Source organism: Euleptes europaea, chromosome 19, assembly GCF_029931775.1.
Source record: "Euleptes europaea isolate rEulEur1 chromosome 19, rEulEur1.hap1, whole genome shotgun sequence".
Lineage (NCBI taxonomy): Eukaryota > Metazoa > Chordata > Lepidosauria > Squamata > Sphaerodactylidae > Euleptes > Euleptes europaea.
Genome location: NC_079330.1, coordinates 18,829,836 through 18,852,440, shown reverse-complemented (window position 1 = coordinate 18,852,440; position 22,605 = coordinate 18,829,836). Strand labels below are relative to the sequence as shown.

General features: G+C 48.3%; 1 protein-coding gene across 1 annotated transcript in view; it reads right to left on the bottom strand.

Moving 5' to 3' along the window:
* Positions 1 to 22,605, bottom strand: part of AP2B1 (adaptor related protein complex 2 subunit beta 1) — an 80,255-nt gene that overhangs the window by 11,126 nt on the left and 46,524 nt on the right. Inside the window, exons 14-19 of the mRNA XM_056864842.1 lie at positions 17,591 to 17,632; positions 13,074 to 13,220; positions 12,040 to 12,185; positions 11,063 to 11,192; positions 2,354 to 2,438; positions 1,125 to 1,211 (exon numbers count right to left, since the gene is read on the bottom strand). Of these exons, the coding sequence (XP_056720820.1) occupies positions 1,125 to 1,211; positions 2,354 to 2,438; positions 11,063 to 11,192; positions 12,040 to 12,185; positions 13,074 to 13,220; positions 17,591 to 17,632 (637 nt within the window). The remainder of the gene's footprint in view (positions 1 to 1,124; positions 1,212 to 2,353; positions 2,439 to 11,062; positions 11,193 to 12,039; positions 12,186 to 13,073; positions 13,221 to 17,590; positions 17,633 to 22,605) is intronic.

The following is a 22,605-nucleotide window of genomic DNA, read 5'->3' as shown; positions in this document are numbered from 1 at the left end:
CCACCAGAATTCAGCGCCTGCTTGTGCAGATCTAGCAGGGACCGGTACTGAATCTAAGAGAAGCTAGAGGTGGTGGATAGGAGCGGGAGCAGGAAGCGTTCTGTTGACCAGTCAATTATGGGACTGGCCAATCCAGAAGCTCCACACTGGTGGCCAATCACAGGGACTGATACTGGATACCCTTACTGCCTTGCGTCTACACATACAAATGAACGCGTGCAGCTGCCTTCTACCAAGCCAGACCACTGGCTGCCAAGGACAGTATTCTCTACTCTGACTGGCAGCAGCTCTCCAAGGTCTCAGGAGGAGCTCTTTTCGCATCACCTATTGGAGCTGTTGGAGACTGAACGTGGAACCTTCTGAATGCAAAGCGGGTGCTCTGCCCTTGAGCCACAGTGGCACACTGTCTAATCCACTGTACTTCATACCATTCTTCTTGTTTCTATTTTGTCTTCACAGCCACCGCCTTGTACAGGGGAGGTCTTAGCCAGGGGGCAACAAGGGAAATTGCTCCTGTCCCTGCACTGGGGACCCCCGACCATATAGACTTCCCCTGTTGCTGGCTGCTGCCCTAAAACTCTTGGAATACTCCCCTCTCTTGGTATGCTACATTCCTGTGGTATCTCATGAGTCATCTCCAACCCCAATCTTCCCTTTCTAAGGAAGAGAGAAACGGAACCTCCTTCCCATATGAGCCAGTCCCACGATTGAAATGGCCACATTTTGATTCCTCCTGCTTTTCCACCGCTCTGCCCTGCAGCAAAACTATCAACCCCTAATTATATCACTTTGTTACAAGTTGACGGAACACCCCTTAAGCCCTCTCGAGTGCGTTGCACGGATATTTTCTTAATCAACTATAGGGAGCAAGGGGAGCTCTTCGATGTTAGAAACAGTCTAGCTAATGCCAGCAAGGCTTAACACGGACGAAACAGGAGAACAGTGAATCCCTCCCCTTCAGCACTAATGGGTAAGAGGAGAGCCCCAGCTAAAACGGGAGCTTCTTTCCAGCCATAAGTTGGGTTTACAAATCATACCTTGAGACACAGATGCATCACTAAGATAAGAACAGAGTGCAGCCCTAAGGAGTAGAATCTCTTTCAAATGGTAGCTCTGCTACTCACCAGCGTTCAGGTGGCACTCTTTAATTTGAAACTGGAGCTCATTTTCATTTGGAATATCTTTCCATGTGGCAAGGAAGACCTGGCGTTCTACCAGAGAAGAAAGATGGAAACACAAGAGTGAGCGCCAGCCATTTGAGACAGAAGGGCCTCGCTACGGAGGCGCAGGCAGTTGCTGGGAGGGGCTTGCGTTACCGTGCCCTCTCTACCGAGGGGAACTTTTGACCCTGATCAATGGACCATCTGACTGCACTCAACCAAGCTGCAGAGATCCTGAAACCTGATGTCCAACGGAAGGATGTTACAGAGCTGATAGATCACATCCTTCTCTGATAAACATAAGAAAGGCCATGCTGGATCAGACCAAGGCCCATCAAGTCCAGCATTCTGTACACACAGTGGCCAACCAGGTGCCTCTAGAAAGCCCCCAAACAGGACAACTGCAGCAGCATCTTGCCTGTGCTTTACAGCAGGGCTTCTTAAACTTTTTCCTCTCGCGACCCCTTTTCGCCTGAGAAATTTTTTACGTGACCCCGGGGTATACAGGTATATACGGTAAAATAGGTGTAGTAATCAAACATTTACTGATAAAAGGTTCAGTTTATGCTCGAGCATAAACCTGAAAAGGTTCAGAAACCTTTTACTGTTGCCAAATTTGTCACGCCCCCAGATTGCTGGGCAAGGCAGCCCGCAGCAGTGGCACAAGCGTGGCGTAGTGGTTAAGAGTGGCGGACTCTAATCTGGAGAACTGGGTTTGATTCCCCACTCCTCCACATGAGCGGCGGACTCTAATCTGGAGAGCAGGGTTTGGTTCCCCGCTTCTCTACATGAGTGGACTCTAATCTGGAGAACTGGGTTTGATTCCCCACTCCTCCACATGAAGCCAGCTGGGTGACCCTGGGCAATCACAGTTCTCTCAGAACTCTCTCAGCCCCACCGAACTCACAAGGTGCCTGTTGTTGGTAGGGGAAGGGAAGGTGATTGTAAGTCAGGTTGAGACCCCTTTCGGTAGAGAAAACCAGGGTATAAAAACCAACTCATCTTCTTTCTGATCTCAACTGTTCCCCCGAAGGGTACTCCTCCCTCTCCCCTGCTGCTCCCTTCCCCGGGATCCCATTCTGCGCCTGACTTTTCTGGATCCAGCGGCACCCACATGAGATATCACCCCCTTTTGGCAACAGCTGATCTCCCAAGGGCAGAACCTGGAGAGGCTACTAAAAAGTACCACTGACCCATTTTGCCGTCCTCTACGAAAAGCACATTGAGAGGGATAAGGCAGCTGAAATAGAAGACGTCGATGTTGTTCTTCACGGCCACCTGAATGAGAGGGGGGGGGGAAGAGACAAGAGAAATGGTTATTTATCCAGGTTTAACCCTGCTTTTCTATCAAGGATCCTGAAGTAGCTTAGAAAGAGGAAAGCAGCTTGCCATAAGACCGCTAAAAGTAGAGCTTAGCTGAAAGGGAGTGCACTTGACGAAAACCCTTCACATTTCTTGGCTATTTCTCCATTCGCGGGGAAAGCAGCAGATAGCCAGACACCTCCCCATTGTGCTGGGACTGAGGCCTTGCTGAAATGATATTCCGATACACGTACTAGCTTGGGGAGCAAACGTTTGGTCGACGAGCGGGATAAAACGATAGTGCGTTCATAAAGTCGCGATTAGCCATAGTGTGAACTTGAAGCCCTGGGGTTTCCTCCCTCAGGGTTGGAAATGCTGCCACGAAAGGAGACACGGCTGGGCTAGACAAACTGGTGGTCTGAGCCGGCAAATGGCAACGTTACGAATTGAGGGGTGCGGCCTAGCGGAGGAGCAGAGGGGTTGCATGTTGAAGGCCTCAGGTTCAACACTTTTGGATCTCAGGTAGCAGGTGCTGAGAAAGGCCTCTCCCAGAATGAGACCCTGGTCGGAGGAGATGACACTGATCTAGGTGGAACCAACGGGCTGACGTGGTACAAGCTGACTTTGTGCGTTTATATACAAAATCCCCCTCCCACACACAATTCCTGATGGACAACTTAATTCTAGGATAGCGCAGTTTTTGGAAATTCCAAAACGGGTCATAACTTTGAAAGAGAATTAGACCTGTCCTCCATGAATCTGTCATTCATTATAATTTATCGCAGTCCTTGACCAGTATTACAAAGTTAAAGCATCATTAAAACAACAATAGTTCAACACAACAACAACAAAAATAGCTCCATGAACATTTGAGCTAGTCAAATGGGTTTAAAACTCTGCATCAGCTTTAATATTGTTTCCCCGTGTCTTGCATATCCCTAGACAGAATTTGGCTACTTGTCTGGATACCCAGTGGTTTCTATCAGACAACAGATATTCCTGTTTGGCCGCATCAGATTAATCAAGAAGCCCAACTAACACTGGCTGGAGATATTTTAATCTGGCCTCCTTGTAATATGGACATCTCCATAGTTTCCACCTCCCCCATCGAGCATAAACATAATCTTTCTGCATATGGGATCTTTTTGAATCTCCCTACCAGCATGGCAGAAGGAAGTGCCGCACACCTTGCCAAGGTAAATCTGTCTATTGGCGGCTACTAGTTATGGTGACTAAAGGGAACTTCCACATTTACAGGCAGTAAACTTCTGAATCCCAGTGCCGGGAGGCAACATCAAGGGAAGGCCTCTGCCTCTATGTCTCAGTTCTCCAGAGTAACTGGTTGATCACTGTGTGAGACAGGGTGCTGGACTCGATGGTCCACTGATCTGATCCAGCAGGGCTCTTCTGATCCTCATGTCGTTGTCAAAGCTCCCTTCATTAGATACCTCTGACTCTTGAAAGCTCATACCCTGAAAATCTTGTTGGTCTCTCAAGGTGTTACTGGACTCGAATCGAAGTGTTCTGTTGCAGAATACGGCTGCCCTCTGAAATTAAGTCTATTGATATTTGCAAAATTTGCTCTGCGAGAGTATCCACATTCTATACATTTCTGACATTCATTGTAACACTTATCTACAAATCTCCACAGAATGTTCAGGTGGGTAATTTGGACCCAACAGACTTTGCATTCAAATCTCCTCTCATTGACGGAATCAGTGTAAGTCAGGGGTGGGGAACCTTTTTCCCACCAAGGGCCATTTAGATATTTATAACATCCTTCGCGGGCCATACATTATCAACTTAAAAATTAGCCGACCAAGTCCCAAGCAGGCAGCTGCCCCAGATGATTCCCCCCCCCCCCGCACGGGCAAGCAGGCAGGCATCCAACCGGTGGCACACTCACCCACGTGGTGGCACAGGATGGTCTGTTGCACCAGCTAGGCGTAGCCATCCAGCCACACCCCAGAGTTGCTCCTGCTCTGCATGGTCGGGGCCGGATTCTACACCCGGCTCCTGCTACCTCCGTTTGCAGGAATGAAGGATGAAATGAGGACACATTGGCTAAGAACTCCCTCCCCCCCGCACATTCTGGCCCTTCCCCTTTTTACTCCTCCATTGTCGCCACTTCCGCCCCCAGCCCTCTTGTAGTATAGAGGGAATACGTTTCTCCATGGTCCGGGTGGGAAAGGGTTAACACAGTTTCTTGGATGGTCCTAGCAGCTCCATAGCTTTTCTCAGCAAAACAAACTTATATCTGCCTTGAACAGAGGCTATTCCTGTCTGTGGGAGGGGGCGGATCACCAGTCTTAGATCCTTCTGAGCTAGAGATCGGCCAGGACCCACAAAGGGCCAGACCAAATGATTTTGAGGGCCTTAAACGGCCCCCGGGCCTGACGATCCCCATCCCTGGCATAAGTTAATGTGAGACTTGGCATGCTAAACACATGGTTCTGCACGCCTCAGAGTCCGCACTAGGGCTGTGCGAATTTTTGGGAGGCATTTTTCGGGTTCGGGTTTGATAAACCCTGAAATGTTCAAAAAAGCTGTAAACGCCGAATATAAGGGACTTGTCTTTTTCGAATACTTGAAATTTTTGGGTTTCGTAAACCCAAACCTGAAAAATACGCAGCACAGAGCTGAATGCTGGGCTCCATGGAGCCCAGTATTCAGTTCTGCACCACCTGCCCTCCCCCTGAAGTCCATGTGGACTTTCGATTATTTGAAAAAGCCAAATCCCGTATATTTGGCTTTTTTGGATTTTTCCACGCGGACTTTGGAGGCGGCAAGCGGTGGTGAGGACTCAGCCAGCAGGTAAGTAAGGGGGAAGGGTATTGCCGCGGGGCCAAAGGGGCATTATTCGGGATCTGCTTTTTTGGCTCCCTTTTATCTCTGCCATTTCTTTACCGCTAAAAAAACCCCCCAAACAATCCAAAAAGCTTTAGCCGAATGCACACCCGCACACGTGAAGCCCAGAGAGCCAGCATGACCGGAGATTCTGATCAGACTACCAGTCCCGACTTGGCGAAAAACAAACTCCGCAAAGCACAACTGAGAGCCTTGATGTTCCTTCCCCAGCCTAAAGCGCTACAGCTCTCTGGGGAACGGAGCGTCTAAATCAGCAATCAGTGGCTTCCTGTTCCCTGGCATCCCCTGCTATTGATCGCAAGGGCTCACAGCAAGAGCGCCGGTGGTGGAAAGCGGCATTCCCACAGGGCAGAAGAAAAAGGGAAAGAAACCAAATGGCTGCCCTCCAGTTCATCCCCAAATGTAGTCGGGGCTGATTTGCAAGCAGTTAGAATCGATTTGTTTCCTTGCGGCTGCTGCCAGCACTGCCCTTGGAACGCTCTGCAAAAAAGCATGGCCCGGGGGTTTGGCTGCTATCTCTGAGCCTCTGCCAAGACACGGGGCAATGCTCAGGCAGCCTGGCAGATCCAGGATGGGACAGATCTGCCACTGAGCCATGGCCCCTCCCAACAGTTAGGGCCTTGGAGGACAAGTTTCTGAGATCTGTTTCCCCCTACAGATAAAAGATTCCAAGACAGCTCCATTTCCACTTGCAGTACCAAGTACTACGCTTAGGGGAGGGGCCGTGGCTCAGTGGCAAAGCATCTGCTTGGCATGCAGAAGGTCCCAGGTTCAATCCCCGGCATCTCCAGTTAAATGGACTAGGCAGGTAAGTGATGGGAAAGACCTCTGCCGCTGCCAGTCTGAGTAGACAATACTGACATTGATGGACCAAAGGTCTGATTCAGTATAAGTATAAAGGTCTGATTCATTTGGTGAGCGTCTGTGGCTCAGTGGTAGAGCATCTGCTTGGCATACAGAAGGTCCCAGGTTCAATCCCTGGAATCTCCAGTTAAAGCAGGGGTGGGGAACATCAGGCCCAGGGGCCGTTTAAGGCCCACGGAATCATTTGGTCTGGCCCTTTGTGGGTCCTGGCAGATCTCTAGCTCAAAAGGATCTAAGACTGGTGATCTGCCCCCTCCCACAGACAGGAATAGCCTCTATTCAAGGTGGATGTGAGTTTGTTTTGCCGAGAAAAGGAATCTTTTTTTCCCTTGCAGAAGAGTCGTTAGCTATGGAGCTGCTAGAACCGCCCAAGAAACTGTGTTAACCCTTTCCCACCCGGGCCATGGAGAAATGTATTCCCTCCGTACTACAAGAGGGCTGAGGGTGGAAGTGGTGACAATGGAGGGGTTAAAGGGGGAAGGGCCAGAATGCACGCGTGGGGGGGGGGGTAGTTCTTAGCCAGTGTGTCCTCATTTCATCCCTGCAAGCGGAGGTAGCAGGAGCCGGGTGTAGAATCCAGCCCCAACCATGCAGAGAAGGAGCAACTCTGGTGTGCAGCTGGACAGCTATGCCCAGTTGGTGCAACAGACCATCCTGTGCAACTAGGTGGGTGGGTGAGTGTGCCACCGGTTGGATGTTATAAATATCTAAATGGCCCTTGGTGGAAAAAAGGTTCCCCACCCCTGAGTTAAAGGGACTAGGTAGGTAGGTGATGTGAAAGACCCCTGTCTGAGACCCTGGAAAGCCGCTGTTGGTCTGAGTAGACAATACTGACTTTGATGGACCAAAGGTCTGATTCAGTAGAAGGCAGCTTCATTTGGGGAGGAGCTGTGGCTCAGTGGAAGAGCATCTGCTTGACATACAGAAGGTCTCAGGTTCAATTCCCGGCATCTCCAGTTAAAGGGACTAGGCAGGTAGGTGATGTGGAAGACCTCTGCTTGAGACACTGGTGAGCCGCTGCCGGTCTGAGTAGACAATACTGACTTTGATGTACCAAGGGTCTGATTCAGTATCAGGCAGCTCTTCATGTGTATGCTTGCAAAATAGCAACATCTGCTGGCTCCCAACAGCAGAGGCAACTCGCCCTTGGTGTTTTCTGCTTAAGGGGGAAGCGATCTTGCAGCTGCACCACTCGGCCTAAGCTGGTGCTCCGCAGCACCAGGTGGCCTGGAAGAGGCTGAGTAAGTCACACGAAGAAAATGTTCCTGAAGTGCTTGGCAGTGATGAAAATCAATGCAACAGGCACATGCTGAGTCAGAAGGACCGTGCCCGGCTGGTAAAGCACACTTGGTAGGTTAAAAAAAAATATATATATTTGGATCCACACGTCGCTGTCTGTTTTGGTAACGCAATCAAGCAAACCGTTTCTTGATGCGATCACGTCAACTGTCAAGCTGACTTCTTGGAGTGGAGCCTCAGGAATGCCTTGGATGCAATGCTCTTCCTAGTGTTTGTTCAGCCATTTTTCCGGATGTGGCAAGCCAGGCGGGGAATGAGCTGTTTCTCCTGCTCGGCCGTTTGGGTCCGATGATCGTTTAGCTCAGCGGCTTCCTAACTTCCTCCCTTTGGAAAACTCTTCCAGGTTTGCCGAGAAACCCAGGAGCATCTGCCGTGGGAAACAGGACGAGGGGAACACAGAAATGCCCTGCAGCCAACCAAATTCCTCAATGGTGCCAGCAAGAAAAGCTAGGTCTGAAACGCTCTTTCAGAGCAACCATTTTGCCAGAAAACAGCACGCGCAGTTCTAGGGGGCCCTGCCCTGGCCGCAAGCGGGCGAGATCCTCGAAAGCGCGGCCATGGAGAGCTGGATGACCTTGGGCTAGTCACAGCTCTCTTAGAGCTCTCTAAGCCCCACCTACCTCACAGGGCGTCTGTTGTGGAGAGGGGAAGGGAAGGTGATTGTAAGCCAGTTTGACTCTTCCTTAAGTGCTAGAGAAAGTTGGCATATAAAGCCAACTTGTCGTCGTCGTCTTCTCTGTGCGGCAGCTTTGGTCGGAATTGCATAAAAACAGCCTTGGCTTGAGAGCTGTTCTCTTGAAGTACCAGATTCTCTGACCGGAACTAGGGAATAAGTGCTAGACTCAGTTGAATGCACTGGCAGCAACACTATATGCATTATTTTGCCGTGCAATTAGGATATGTGTGAGGGATTTTTATTTTTACAGGATATAGCATTTGGCCTTTGTAGCTTGGGTAACGCTGCAATTGTGAAGCAGACCAATAGAAAGCCTGTAGGAAAGGGTGCAGTGTCCAGGTGCATGAAAACCTCAGCTTTGGTTGTTATTTAAGTCATGGTGCTCCAGCCCTTATGGTCGCAAAGATATGCTGGCTAGCTGGCATATCTTTGCAGCCATAAACACAGGCCCACTCGGCGACTGCGCCCCATTTATTGTGGCTTGGATCCTAGGCGACGCAAGCAGAGTTGCGCTAGAAGAAGGCAACTTCCCCGACTCCGTGCTCTCGCTGTAACCTATCCCCTTCCCCCCTCCTCAAAATCCTACTTCTTTGGGTCAGTGGACGGGAAGAACAGTGCGGGTGGCATATCGGGAGTCAGGAGCAGAAGGGAGGAAACCGGCCCAAACCCTGCCCAAACCACCACCCCAACTCTGCAAACGACAAAACCAGAGAAGCCACCGCCGCACCATGGAACTGCACGACGCAGGGTCTCACCCTCTATACTTGGATCCCCCTGGTCACCTCAAGTTAGCTCCCCAATTGGGTCGCAGGAAAAGAAGGACCAACTCTGACGTCCCTTACAGTTTCTCTAGGTCAAACTTTGATCCATGCAATATTGCTCCACCGACCGATACCAGTCATGGTGGTTGAGCTCAGCTCAGTTGCAGTAGAGTTGAGAGCCAGCGTGGCATAGTGGTTAAGAGCGGTGGTTTGGAGCGGTGGACTCTGATCTGGAGAACAGGGTTCGATTCCCCACTCCACCACACGAGCGGCGGAGGCGAATCTGGTGAACCGGGTTGGTTTCCCCACTCCTACACACGAAGCCAGCTGGATGGCCTTGGACTAGTCACAGCTCTCTTAGAGCTCTCTCAGCCCCACCTACCTCGCAGGGTGTCTGTTGTGGGGAGGGGAAGGTGATTGTATGCCGGTTTGAGTCTCCCTTAAGTGGTAGAGAAAGTCGGCATATAAAAACCAACTCTTCTTCTCTGAACACCTGCTACAAATGAGGGAAGGGTAGGCTTTCATGCTCTGTGCGGGAACATGTGCCTGCCCGCTGCTGCAAACGGGATGCCCGATGGCCCCAAACGGCAGATGATACGAGCAGAGACGGCACGAGATGGGATGTCCCTCTCCCCTGTAATGTGGCTGATTATTCAAGCACGGCGAGGGCACCTCTCCCCGCTGAAGGGCAGCACAGGCCCCTTGGCTGCAAACCCGCCAGGTTTCATCACAACGGCATGGGGCAGCCAGTCCCTGCCCAGTGTGGGGCCACAAGCTGCCCTGGCAGATTCTTGGGCAACACAGTCTGCACAGAAGGGCTATCTGTTCAGAGGGGGGGGGGTTCCTCTTGTTTTTGCTTGTATGCTGAACTTAGGACATAACAACCCTGCACGAAAATGGAAGGTTGGTGTTTTCTTTCTCTCCAGCACCTTCATTAAATTTTTAGCAGCCAGCTGTCCCCTGCCAGCTTTCATCTCAAGGAGCAAAGAGAACAAAATCTCACACCGCCAGAGCTTGGGGTTTTTCTGTCCCGCTGTTTTGCAGAAGGAGCACAGACTCGGTTGCACGAAACTTCGAAGGCAAAGCAGGGCCTTTTCTACGGTGACCCCGGGTTCCTGGGACACCGCCCTTCATTTAACTCCGCCCTCTGTGGAAACCTTTCAACAGCCGTTAGAAAAACCTGTCCTTTTTCAAGTTGCTTTTGGCAACTGGAATATTTCTTTCTTTTACTTTTTCATCACATTTCTGGCATCAAGCATTCGGCTTTATGATATTTTCAAGCTGGCTGGTTCTAATTTTCTTTTTCAATTATTTTCCAAGCTGCTTGATAATATTGGGGTGTGTTTTTTTGTGTGTGTTTTTTGCTGAAAAGCTGACATAAAAATCTTTTAAATATATATAAAAAAAATCTTAGGAACCAGGCTCACCGAAGGGAGCATCTTTGATAACAGCCAAAACTTTCACAACATTCTAGTTCAGGATCTCTTTACGCCATCAAGTGCCAACTACCTTTTTCATTGCAAATATGGAAGGTTCCGATGGAGCCTGGCAACCTGAAAGATGCTGCTCATGAGGCTCACTGGCAAGCATCCTTTCCTTTTTTGACTTTCTTAAGGAAGCTGGATTCAAGCCCCGGAGCACCTTAGAGACAGACAAAACTTTCAGGTTTTACCTGACAAAGGGAGCTTCGACCCTCAACAGTTCATACTCCCCCACCCCTCCAAATCTCGTCGGTTTCTACTGGGCTCGAATCTAGTTGTCCTACTGCAGTCCAACAGGGCCACCCTCTGAAATTAAGAAAGTTGGTAGACAAAGAAACATTGTGTGCGTGTTACGTGCAGTCAAGTCGCTTCCGACTCATGGCAACCCTATGAATCAATGTCCTCCAAAGTGTCCTATCCTTAACAGCCTTGCTCAGGTCTTGCAAATTGAGGGCAGTGGCTTCCTTTATAGAGTCAACCCATCTCTTGTTGGGACTTCCTCCCTCCCAAAAAAAAGTTTCAAAGACTGAGCAGCGTTTCTTTCTTATCCCCCAGCGAACCTTTGGCAAAGCCAGGAATCTTGCCCCCGTCCCCACGCCCAAACCTCTGAAGACCCAAGCCTCTTCCACCCCTCGATCACACCGTTCAGACCTGGAGGTTGTTCAGGGGCTCCATCTTCATGACCGGTCCCAAAGTGTTGAGGGGAAGGGAGACGTCGATGCTCTGGTTTGGCATCAGCGGAGTGTGGATGGCCAAAGGAGTGCTGGGAATGACTCCGAAACTGCGGGGGGGAAAGAAGGTTATTGAAAAGGCATGTCGAAGCATCGGGAGAACCTCTCCGCTTTCGTTTGAGAGGGGGAAATAAAAAAAAAAGACAGTTTTGCGGACTGGTGGTTAGAGTGTCAGCCTAACCTACCTCACAGGGTTGTTGTGAGGGTAAGAACATAAGAACATAAGAAAGGCCCTGCTGGATCAGACCAAGGCCCATCAAATCCAGCAGTCTGTTCACACAGTGGCCAAAATAATAGGCATGCTCCTCTGATACTAGAGAGAATAGGTATGCAGCATGACTAGTTTCCATTCTAACTAATAGCCATGAATACCCACTGCCTGTGTTCCACGGCACTGGAGGGAAAGGGGTTGAAATTAAATCAAAAGAGTTTCTGTCTAGACGTTAGGAAGAATTTTCTAACAGAGCGGTTCCTCAGTGGAACAGGCTTCCTCGGGAGGTGGTGAGCTCTCCTTCCCTGGAGGTCTTTAAGCAGAGGCTAGATGGCAATCGCCCTGACCTGGATGGGCCAGGCTAGCCTGATCTCGTCAGATCTCAGAAGCTAAGCAGGGTCAGCCCTGGTTAGTGTTTGGATGGGAGACCACCAAGGAATACCAGGGTCTCTGTGCAGAGGAAGGTCACTGGGGATGCTGCCTTCCGACAGTGCTCACCACTGGTAAAAACAGGATTGCAACCACGGCACTCCTGCCCATGGGAAATGTGCCAGGCCTCCTCTGGTAGCCTTTTCAGGTGGGCATGAAAAGCCAGAAGAGCTGCTTTGGTGGATTCAGACAAGAAGCAAAAGCATGAATTGGTTAGGCACGAGGTGGGAACAACCACTGGGTGCCACTGCCCTTACCTGTTCTTATTAAACTGAATGGCAAAGTCCGTCATGTGCTGGAGGGCCTTGTTGCTGAAGCTCATGTCCATGTAGATGTGTCCCTGCCGGTGGCCGAACGTCCCGGAGATCTCCAGCCCTTTGGCCTTCACTGCGGGCAGCCAGACCTGGGCAAGCGATTTGGGAAAACAGTGATTGAATGAATGATTGAAAATTTTATTGTATATAGCCAATGGCCATCACAATTTGCTAAAACAAATAAATAAAATACAAATACCATAATTAGCAAGTAAAATATTAAATAGATAATGAGATATACTAAAACATTTCATTTTAAAAGAAAGGACCCTGCTTATTCCGATACCACATTAGACCTTATTTTCTTTGCTGCAAGAGCAGACAGAGAGAATATATATGATGCATATGCATCAATATCTGATAACAGAAATATAATTTTATTTGCATCCAAGTGTGTATTGATACCGGATAATATTCCTGTCAAAAATTTAGAGCTGGGGCCTGCATACAATGGGCAAAATAGGATGTAATGGGGCAAGTCCTCCAGAGCTGAGGATCCACAAATACAAACACGTTGATCCCTTGGTGTTCAAGAGTAACGCCCCACCAATATAGCTGTTGGCATAGTCTGGAAGCGCAATGATGTGAAGGACGCTCTAAGATAGTAAATTTGCAATGTCGGCTAAGTAGGGAGTTCTAAAGGGGTCATTTTTAATCGATTGGGAAAACAGTGGTCAAGGCTGAGCAGCGCTTGGCTCAGGAAACCGCCAACAGCCCCGACAAGATGTTCAGCGTGGTTAGCTCACAGCCTATTGGCCAGGAGCTGTACCATTTAAGGAAGGAAGGATTAGATCTATTTTGATTGAGAGAGAAAACCCATGGCAAGCCTGGGCCAAACATTTGCTCTCTGGAAAAGTTGCAGGTGCCCGATTTCAGTGAAGCTGATCAGAAGGGGAGTGTGAATAACCACGGGAAACTGCTGTGCGACACAGAGTGGGGGGGGGAATCTGCGTGGGGGCTGCATTAGTCTTGCGTACCGATTTGGGGGACACGTATCCGCCGGGCGCCATGCCGATGCCGGAGGAGAGCTCGAAGAGGTCGTTGAGACCGCTGCTGACCACGGCCGGGGTCGGCGAAGGGGCAAAGGTCGCGGGCACCGACGAGGGAATGAAGGTTTGTCCCACCTGGAAGACGTTGCGGGGAAAAAGGTACATGCTTAACATTTCGCATGTGGCAGATGCCTTATTAAATAAAGCATGAACTCGCGCAATATCCTGAATATTTTAAAGCTCTTTACAGGCAGCTCACTGAATTATCAGAAGTGTTAAATAATGCATATGCATTCCGATGCACTCCAGGACTTCATCCCTGCAATCATTCCCCCATCACCTTCGCCCCATGATTATCCTCGAAACCGCCACTCATAGTTCCTCCTATCTTCTCGGGCACAAGACATCTCTTGAGGGGAACGCTTTTTTTTGGGGGGGAGCATGCTTAAAGGAGCAATTTGGCCCCAAGACGAACTAATCAGCTTCTCTTCCAGGAGCTCATTACCATTCTGAGTTCTTGAGCATGTGACAAAATATAGCATATATTTTTAAAAAATAATGCAGATATCTGGGAACAACAGACAACAGGGAAGCCAGAGTCCAGGAGCTAAAAGACGGGGTGACGGGGCTGCTGAAGAGGGCAGGGGCCTGGTTTCTCTTCCTCCCTGCTGCTTCCTCTTATTGAACACATGATCACATGAAGCTGCCTTCCACTGAATCAGACCCTTGATCCATCAAAGTCAGTATTGTCTACTCAGACTGGCAGTGCCTCTCCAGGGTCTCAGGCTGAGGTCTTTCATATCACCTACTTGCCTGGTTCCTTTAACGGGAGATGCCGGGGATTGAACCTGGGACCTTCTGCGTGCCAAGCAGATGCTCTACCGCTGAGCCACGGCCCCTCTATTCCCCACAGCCTGGCTTCATTTGCTCCCCAGCTCAGTTAAGCATTCCCAGCCCCGCTGTAATTTCGGCACAGGTAAGCTCAAAGAGATCTGACTTCAAGGTGGAAAGCGGGATAACTGACTAAGACACCCCCGAGGGAACAGTATCTGTCCCTCTCGTTGGACTGCTCAGGTCTCTACCTCCCCCCTCCCCCCTCCCAATCCAGCACCTTGAAAATCTTAAAACGGTTGCAACCCCGACGTGTCTGCAAGGCACTCTGAAGCATTTGATGTCCAGTAAAGGCAACCCGGAAGCCGGCATGGTGCAGTGGTTAAGGTGTCGGACTAGGATCGGGGAAATCCAGGTTTGAAGCCCCACCTGCACTGAGGAAGCTTGCTGGGTGACCTTGGGCCGGTCACACCCTCTCAGCCTCGACCCTGGCAAGCATTGGGATGGGAGACCGCCAAGGAATGCCAGGGGCGTGATGCAGAGGCAGGCAATGGCAAACCACCCCTGAATGTCCCTTGCCTTGAAAACTCTACACCGTCGCCATGAGTCAGCTCTGTGTGTGTGTGTGTGTGTGTGTGTGTGTGTGTGTGTGTGTGTAAAGTGCCGTCAAGTCACAGCTGACTTACAGCGACCCCTTTTGGGGTTTTCATGGCAAGAGACTAACAGAGGTGGTTTGCCAGTGCCTTCCTCTGCACAGCAACCCTGGTATTCCTCGGTGGTCTCCCATCCAAATACTAACCAGGGCTGACCCTGCTTAGCTTCTGAGATCTGACGAGATCAGGCTAGCCTGGGCCATCCAGGTAGGGCAGTCAGCTGTGACTTAATGGCAAAAAAAGGGGGGACTTGCTCGGGGTCCCATGATTAATTGGCAGATGGATCACAGAATCATAGAGTTGGAAGGGACCACCAGGGTCATCAAGTCCAACTCCCTGCGCAAGAAATTCACAAATACCTCCCCCCTACACACACCCAGGGACCAGAAGATGGCCAAGATGCCCTCCCTCTCATCATCTGCCTAAGGTCACAGAATCAGCATTGCTGACAGATGGCCATCTAACCTCTTCTTAAAAACCTCCAGGGAAGGAGAGCTCACCACCTCCCGAGGAAGCCTGTTCCACTGAGGAACCGCTCTAGCGGTTAGAAAATTCTTCCTAATGTCTAGACGGAAACTCTTTTGATTTAATTTCAACCCATTGGTTCTGGTCCTATAATCCTATGAAATCTGTCAAACTTGCTTGCGTCTGAAAACTTGCATGCATCTTGCAGAGCACCGTCTGTTCTGTAGATAAATGGTGCTACGCGACTGCTCCCCCCCACCCCATGCACACTTCAACACTCTTGTGTGCTTGAGGACAAGGAGCCTCCTCAAGGGAAACGGGGGATCTGTGCTGTGACCCAACCTCTCTGGCATCAGCCCATCCCACAGCAAGGAGGGGCCAGGATCAGTTACCCATAAGACTTCCCAGGCTTCCCATCATGACAACCTCCTGCCCCTGCAGCTCCAGCTCCCTCCCCCCCCCCCCCGTGCTCCACAGAGCAAGACTGGGGAAAAGGAGAAGAATAGTTGGTTTTTATATACCCAGCTTTTCTCTACCATGGGGAGCCTCTCAAAAAGAAGACTGAGAGGGGATGTGATAACCATCTTCAAGGACTTGAAGGGCTGTCATATAGAGGATGGTGCTGAGTTGTTTTCTGTTGCCCCAGAAGGTCGGACCAGAACCAACAGGTTGAAATTAAATCAAAAGAGTTTCCATCTAGATGTTAGGAAGAATTTTCTAACCATTCAAGTGGTTCCTCAGTGGAAGAGGCTTCCTCGGGAGGTGGTAAGCTCTCCTTCCCTGGAAGTTTTTAAGCAGAGGCCAGATGGCCATCTGTCAACAATGCTGACAGATCATGAGAGGGGAGGGCATCATGAGAGGGGAGGACATCTTGGCCATCTTCTGGGCCTGGAGTAGGGGGTCACTGGGTGTGCGTGGGGGAGGTAGTTGTGAATTTCCTGCATTGTGCAAGGGGTTGGACTAGATGACCCTGGTGGTCCCTTCCAACTCTGATTCTATGATAAAGGCTTACAATCGCCTTTCTCTCCCCACAACAGACACCTTGTGAGGCAGGTGGGGCTGAGAGAGGCCTGAGAGAACTGTGGCTGGCCCCAGGTCACCCAGCAGGCTTCATGTGTAGGAGTGGGGAAACCAACCTGGTTCTCCAGATCAGAGTCCGCTGCTCTTAACCACTACCCCACGTTGGAGGGGGAGAATGACATCACAAAATGCTGTGTTGTCATTTCCTCCAGTCTTTGTCCCCCCCCCAATTCCCCCACCTGAAGAAAGGACCTGGCAGCTCAGTTTGGCCCAGAGGCCTCACTGCTCAACCGGCTCTAGTGGGGGGAATGGATGCCCACTTGGAAATGGGCATCCTATGTGCTTAGACCAACTCATGCCACCTCTCAAAACCGAAGGGGGTAGCGCAAGGGCTGTACGCTGGGCCTGTTTCCAGGACGGTGGCCAACCGCCGGATGTCCAGAGTGTGTGTTGGCAGCTGTGGGGTGAAGTGGGTTATCCTCATGCTCCTTTACCAGCTGTGGACACGGAGTTAAAACCTGGATATGTTTTTGCTGCACTCTTCCTCCAAACACCTGAGGGCAGGTTCTTCCCTCGCCTCACAACCACCTCCTGACGCAAGTTGGGCTGAGGGAGAACCAGCCAAAGGCGACGTAGCAAGTTTGGAATGCTGGTCTCCCCGGTCCTTTTGTGACACTCCAAGCCCTGCACCACACCGGTTCTCAGTGGTCACCTTAGCAAACAGATCCTTCTCTTTCTCTTGCCAAATTAGGGAGGCCTGGGAAGTTCGTAGTTGTGACTTGGGGCAGGCCTCCCATTTACCCATTCACAGCCCCAATTGCATGCCCCCAAGGAACTGAGCAGTGGGAGAAGAAAAAAGGATTCCATATAGCGATGTTCTAGGAATTTCTCCCAGTCTCCAAAGTAAAGACTCTAGCGACTAGGGGAGGCGGCCTAGAGCATCACCTGCAAGTGATGTCACATCCTTCCCAAACTCCACTCTCCCCAGGCCCTGTGCCCCCTGAATCTCTCAGCATTTGCCGAGGCAGTGTTGGGAACCCTAACCTAGGGATACCCACAATAACAGTGTTTTAAGAACCACTAGATTCTAGCAATGTAGAAGAAGAGTTGGTTTTTATATGCCAACTTTCTCTACCACTTAAGAAAGAACCAAACCAGCTTACAATCGCCTTCTCTTCTTTTCCAGACAACAGACCCGAGGGGTAGGTGGGGCTGAGAGAGCTCTAAGAGAGCTGTGACTTGCCCAAGGTCACCCAGCTGGCTTCATGTGGAGGAGCGGGAAAACAAGTCCAGTTCTCCAAATTAGCCTCCGCCGCTCATGTGGAGGAGTGGGGAAACGAACCCGGTTCTCCAGATCAGAACCCACCGCTCCAAACCACCTCTCTTAACCACCACACCACGCTGGCTTTGTTTTCGCTGAACACTTTGCTTAACTAAGTTTCAAGTGCTCGGGAGGGGGGGAAGCAGGTGGGGGGAATATAAAGCACACCTTTTTTTTTTTTTACAAGAACCGAAAAATGAACGGTGAGCACTTACTGCAGGGCTTCCTCCAATTCCCCCGGCAAGGTCACTGCCAAGCTGCAAGAGAGAGAGAGAGAGAGAGAAGGAAAGAGAAAGAGACAGAGAGAGACATCAGGCATCAGAAAATAAAGAGTGTGTGGTTCACGAAAGATGCTGCAAACACACACGCCCCACCTCATCCATTCACCACGAGTGGGGCAGGGGCACAGTGAGTGCGGGGAACGCAAAACACAGCAAGGAGAGAATTGGCCGCAGCCTGGAAACCCAAAAAGCTCGCGGGGAGGAAAGCGGGTTTTGGAGAGTTTGACAAAAGCAGCCCCGCCACCACTGCACGTGCGGGCCAGTCGGCAGGGCAACCGTCGGGAAGTCGGCCCTGGTCAGTACTTGGATGGGACACCGCCAGGGAAGACTCGGGCTGCAGGGGAAGGTGACGGCAAACCACCTCTTCTCGTCCCTTCCAGCAGTCCTTATAGCCCAGACTAGCCTGATGGAGCTCCAAAGCGAAACAGGGTTGGTGCTTGAAGGGGAGACTGCCACCCTAAATATTACTTAGTATATTACCACCTGATCTACCAATGAAACTTAAAGATGTTTTTAAATATGTCACAACTGCTGCAAGGGTAGTATTGGCAAGAACTTGGAAACAAATGCAAATTCCTGATATAGAAGAATGGAAAGACAAAATGCTTGAATATGCTAATATGGCCAGAATGACCTTTATGGAAAATCCTATTTACAATGAAACCATAGAACCGTTCAATGAGAAATGGGAACCATTTTATACTTCTATGTCAACAGATTGATTATTATTGTAACACAAAAAGCTAGAAAAAAAATATAGACAAACGTATGTGACTTGGTAGCGGCACACTGCCTCTGCTCTTCTCTTGCCTAGAACGCCCCACGGATGGCGTCGGCATGAGCTGGTTGCAACTCGACGGTGTGGTCGTAGTGGTTAAGAGCGGGGGACTCTAATCTGGAGAGCTGGATTTGATTCCCCACTCCTCCTCATGAAGCCTGTCGGGTGAGCCTGGGCTGGTCACAGTTCTCTCCGCACTCTCTCAGCCCCACCTACCTCACAAGGTGTCTGCTGTGGAGAGGGGAAGGCGATTGTAAGCCGCTTTGAGACTCCTTAAAAGTAGAGAAACGCGGGGTATAAAAAACCAACTCCTCTTCTTCTTCAAGCAAGCAAGCCTTGCTCAAGGGTTAACCGCAGCAGAGGGAGAACCTGAAGAATGGCCGGTGACTGATTCAAAGTGGCCAATGTTAAAACGAGCCAAACCTCCACGTTTCTCACTATTCTGGGACAAACTGTCGGGCCTGCCCTAATGTGGGGGACGACAGATATGATACTCTGTTTTGTCCCCCCACACACACAATTTGGCCGAATGCTGCACTCGAGTGGAAAAAAATCCCTGACTGCTTATTGTGGATTTTTCCTTGCAGAAGTAACTGCACGTCATTATTGCTTCTCTTCAATCGATAGCCTCAAATTGTAGGAGAGAGCAAGTCCCGGGAGCGTACAGCAAAAGGGGTGGGGTGGGGTGGGAAATCCTGAAAAGGAAGGGAAAGGGGATTGGGTGTGAGACCCGAGCAGATTGGATTTCGGCTATGTGAGTGACACATGGGCCCCTCCCCAGGAGAGGGGGGGCTCTCTCGGGATTATCCCCAGGGGAAATCAGAAGGGAGGGGGGGAAGCAACCCCCGTTAAGCAACGAGCTTACATAAAGCGAGGCGGAAACGGTTTGTGAATAATTCTACATAATGAAGCCAGATGTTTTTATCAGCTTTTGCCGGCTCCTTTGCCAAGCTTATCTCGAAAAAGCCACAGGCTGGGAAGCCAAGCTTGAAAGACACAATCAAGGCTTCACATCTCAGATATTGGCATTTTCGTTTTCTCTTATACCCACATTACACAAAAAAAACCTGCCCCTGGGGTTGAAGCCCTTGACAAAAAATGAGGGGTGGGGTAGGGAAGGAAAGGCTTTCAGAAATCCTGTCCCTGGACCCAACGATCTCATGAGATGGGACTGGAAGAAGAGTTGGTTTTTATATGCCACTTAAGGAAGAATCAAACCGACTTGCAATCTCCTTCCCTTCCCCTCCCTACAACAGACACCCTGTGAGGTAGGTGGGGTTGAGACAGCTCTAAGAGAGCTGTGACTACCCTAAGGTCACCCAGCTGGCTTCATGTGGAGGAGTGGGGAAACAGATTGAGTTCACCAGATTAGTGTCCACCGCTCATGTGGAGGAGCGGGGAATCAAACCTGGTTCTCCAGATTAAGAGCAAGCTCAAAACTGTCAGACAGGTCTTGCTGCGGGGGTCACTGTTTGCGTTTTGTTTTTCTTGTGTCCTCTTGCAAGTCTACGCAGCACCATTCCGGTATGTGGAGCTTTGCAGAGCAATGCAAGTGATAAAAGACAGGACTCTGCCCCGAGAGCTTACAATCTAAGGGCTCAGAAAGAAACCGAAGGCTTGGCTCAGACGTCAGGCTGACCTATGGCTGGTGCTAAGTCAGAAATCCAAATCATGGCTTGAAATTTCAAGCAGGGCTGGAGGGATGCTTTTGTTTGACAAACAAATGGAACGTTCCATGAAAAACAAAGCATCAAACAAACCCGTTGGCTTTCATATAATAAACCCGCTAAGACAGGTATTAAATTTTCTATCAAATGAGCAAAGCAGAATTGAGCATCTTTGAACAAATGCTGCCAACATGCAAACAATCTTGAATCCAATCGGCTCTTCTTGCTGGTGAAAAAAGGAGCAGGTGGATCGTCTTTGAAGAAGAGATGGTTTTTATATGCCGACTTTCTCTACCACTTAAGAATCAAACTGGCTTACAATCACCTTTCCCTCCCCACAACAATCACCCTGTGAGGTGGGGGGGGCTAAGAGAGTTCCGAGAGAACTGTGACTAGCCCAAGGTCACCCAGCAGGCTGCATGTGGAGGAGTGGGGAAACCAACCTGGTTCACCAGTTTAGAGTCCACCGCTCATGTGGAGGAGTGGGGAATCCAACCCAGATCTCTAGATTAGAGTCCACTGCTCTTTTTTTTTTTTTTTATATGAATTTTTTTATTATTTTCATAATAAACACAAAAAAAAGAAAAAAAAGAAAAAAAAAGAAATACAAAGTACATATACATTTAAAAAGAATAAAAAATAAAAAGAAAAATTACAAATTCAGCGCACTGTTTCTCCACTAATACAATATTCAAATCTCTCTATAAATCATACCGTGCCCTGAATCCAAACCACATCCCCCCACCACAGTGCCCTCCACCAATTGACTTCCGATGGAGTGTTATGACATATCAGAAAAAAATTCTATTATTATATCATATTTAAAATCATATTGTACTATAATTCGTTAACTATACTTTTAAAATCCGTTTTTGCCACTTTATCCCAATATGCGGTGGCCTTTACCCATATACATTTAAATTCCTCCATATCTTTATCTTGTAAAAATGCTGTAATTTTGGCCATCCGCATATACATCCATAATTTTTCTCGCCACTCTTTGATTGAAGGTTTATTTGTTAGCTTCCATTTTTTAGCAATTACAATTCTTGCTGCAGCAAAGCTATATTGGCATATGACTCTATCACCTTTATCTAGATCTCTTTTTGGAATACCCAAAAGACAAAAGGCGGGGTCTTTCTTAATTTTTAATTTAATCAAATTGTTGGTTTCCTTCAGAACTAATCTCCAAAACCTCCTTATTTTTTTACAAAACCACCAAACGTGCATAAATGTACCTATTTCCGTACCACATTTCCAACATAAAGCTTCATCATCCTTCTTCATTTTACTTAGTAGTACTGGGGTTATATGCCATCTATAAAACATTTTATACAAATTTTCTCTTATTTCATTTGAAATTGTAAAGTTAAATTCCTTTTTCCATAACTTTTCCCAAATTTCTAAGTCTATGTTATAACCTAAATCTCTCATCCATTTCAGCATCACAAACTTAATCCTTTCTTGTTCCAAATTTGTTTCTATAAGTAGTTTATAAACCCTACCTATCAATCCTTTATTTCCCTTGGATAATATAATCTCAAATTTTGATTTGGTTTGGTTAAAACCCAGCTTATTATCTTTGTTAAAAACATCTCTTAGTTTGTAATACATAAACCAATCTTTAATCAGAATTTCTTCTCTTGATTTCAATATCCATATACCGTCTTTATATTCCGTTATTTCTCTATAATTGTTACAATCCAAATTTAAGTGTGCACCTCTTCTCATAAATGCTTCTATAGGGTTAATCCAGCCGGGTGTTTTACTTTCAAAAACTTCTTTATATTTATTCCATATTTGTAGTAAATTTTTTCTAATAATATGGGAATTAAATTCTTTATTTACTTTCTCCTTTTCATACCACAAATAAGCATGCCACCCAAATCTCAACTTAAAACCTTCTAATTCTAATAGTTTCGGATTCTCTAAGAGAATCCAATTTTTAATCCAGGTGAAGCATGCTGCTTGATAATACATTTTCAAATCTGGTAATCCAAATCCTCCCGTATCTTTTTGTTCAATTAAATTATTATATGCAATTCTGTGTCTTTCTTTACCCCAGAGAAATCTCATAATGTCTTTTTTCCAGACATCAAATATCTGTACACCCTTAAGTATTGGGAGGTTTTGAAACAAAAAAAGCATTTTAGGTAATAACATCATTTTAACTACTGAAATTCTTCCCCACAATGATAATGGCAATTTTTCCCAATTTACCAAGTCCTTTTTTATCTGTTGCCATTGATTCACATAATTGTCTTGGAATAAGTTAAGATTATTGTTTGTTAGCCATATTCCTAAATATTTGACTTTATTTTCAATAATGAACCCCGTCTTTTTTATTAGTATTTGTTGTTGTGAAAGAGTCATATTCTTAGTTAAAATCTTAGTTTTAATTTTGTTAACTTTAAATCCTGAAAGCTTACCATAAACCTCCAAAATTTTATTCCATCTGTCAATTTGTTCAATCGGATCAGTCAAAAAACATACTATATCGTCCG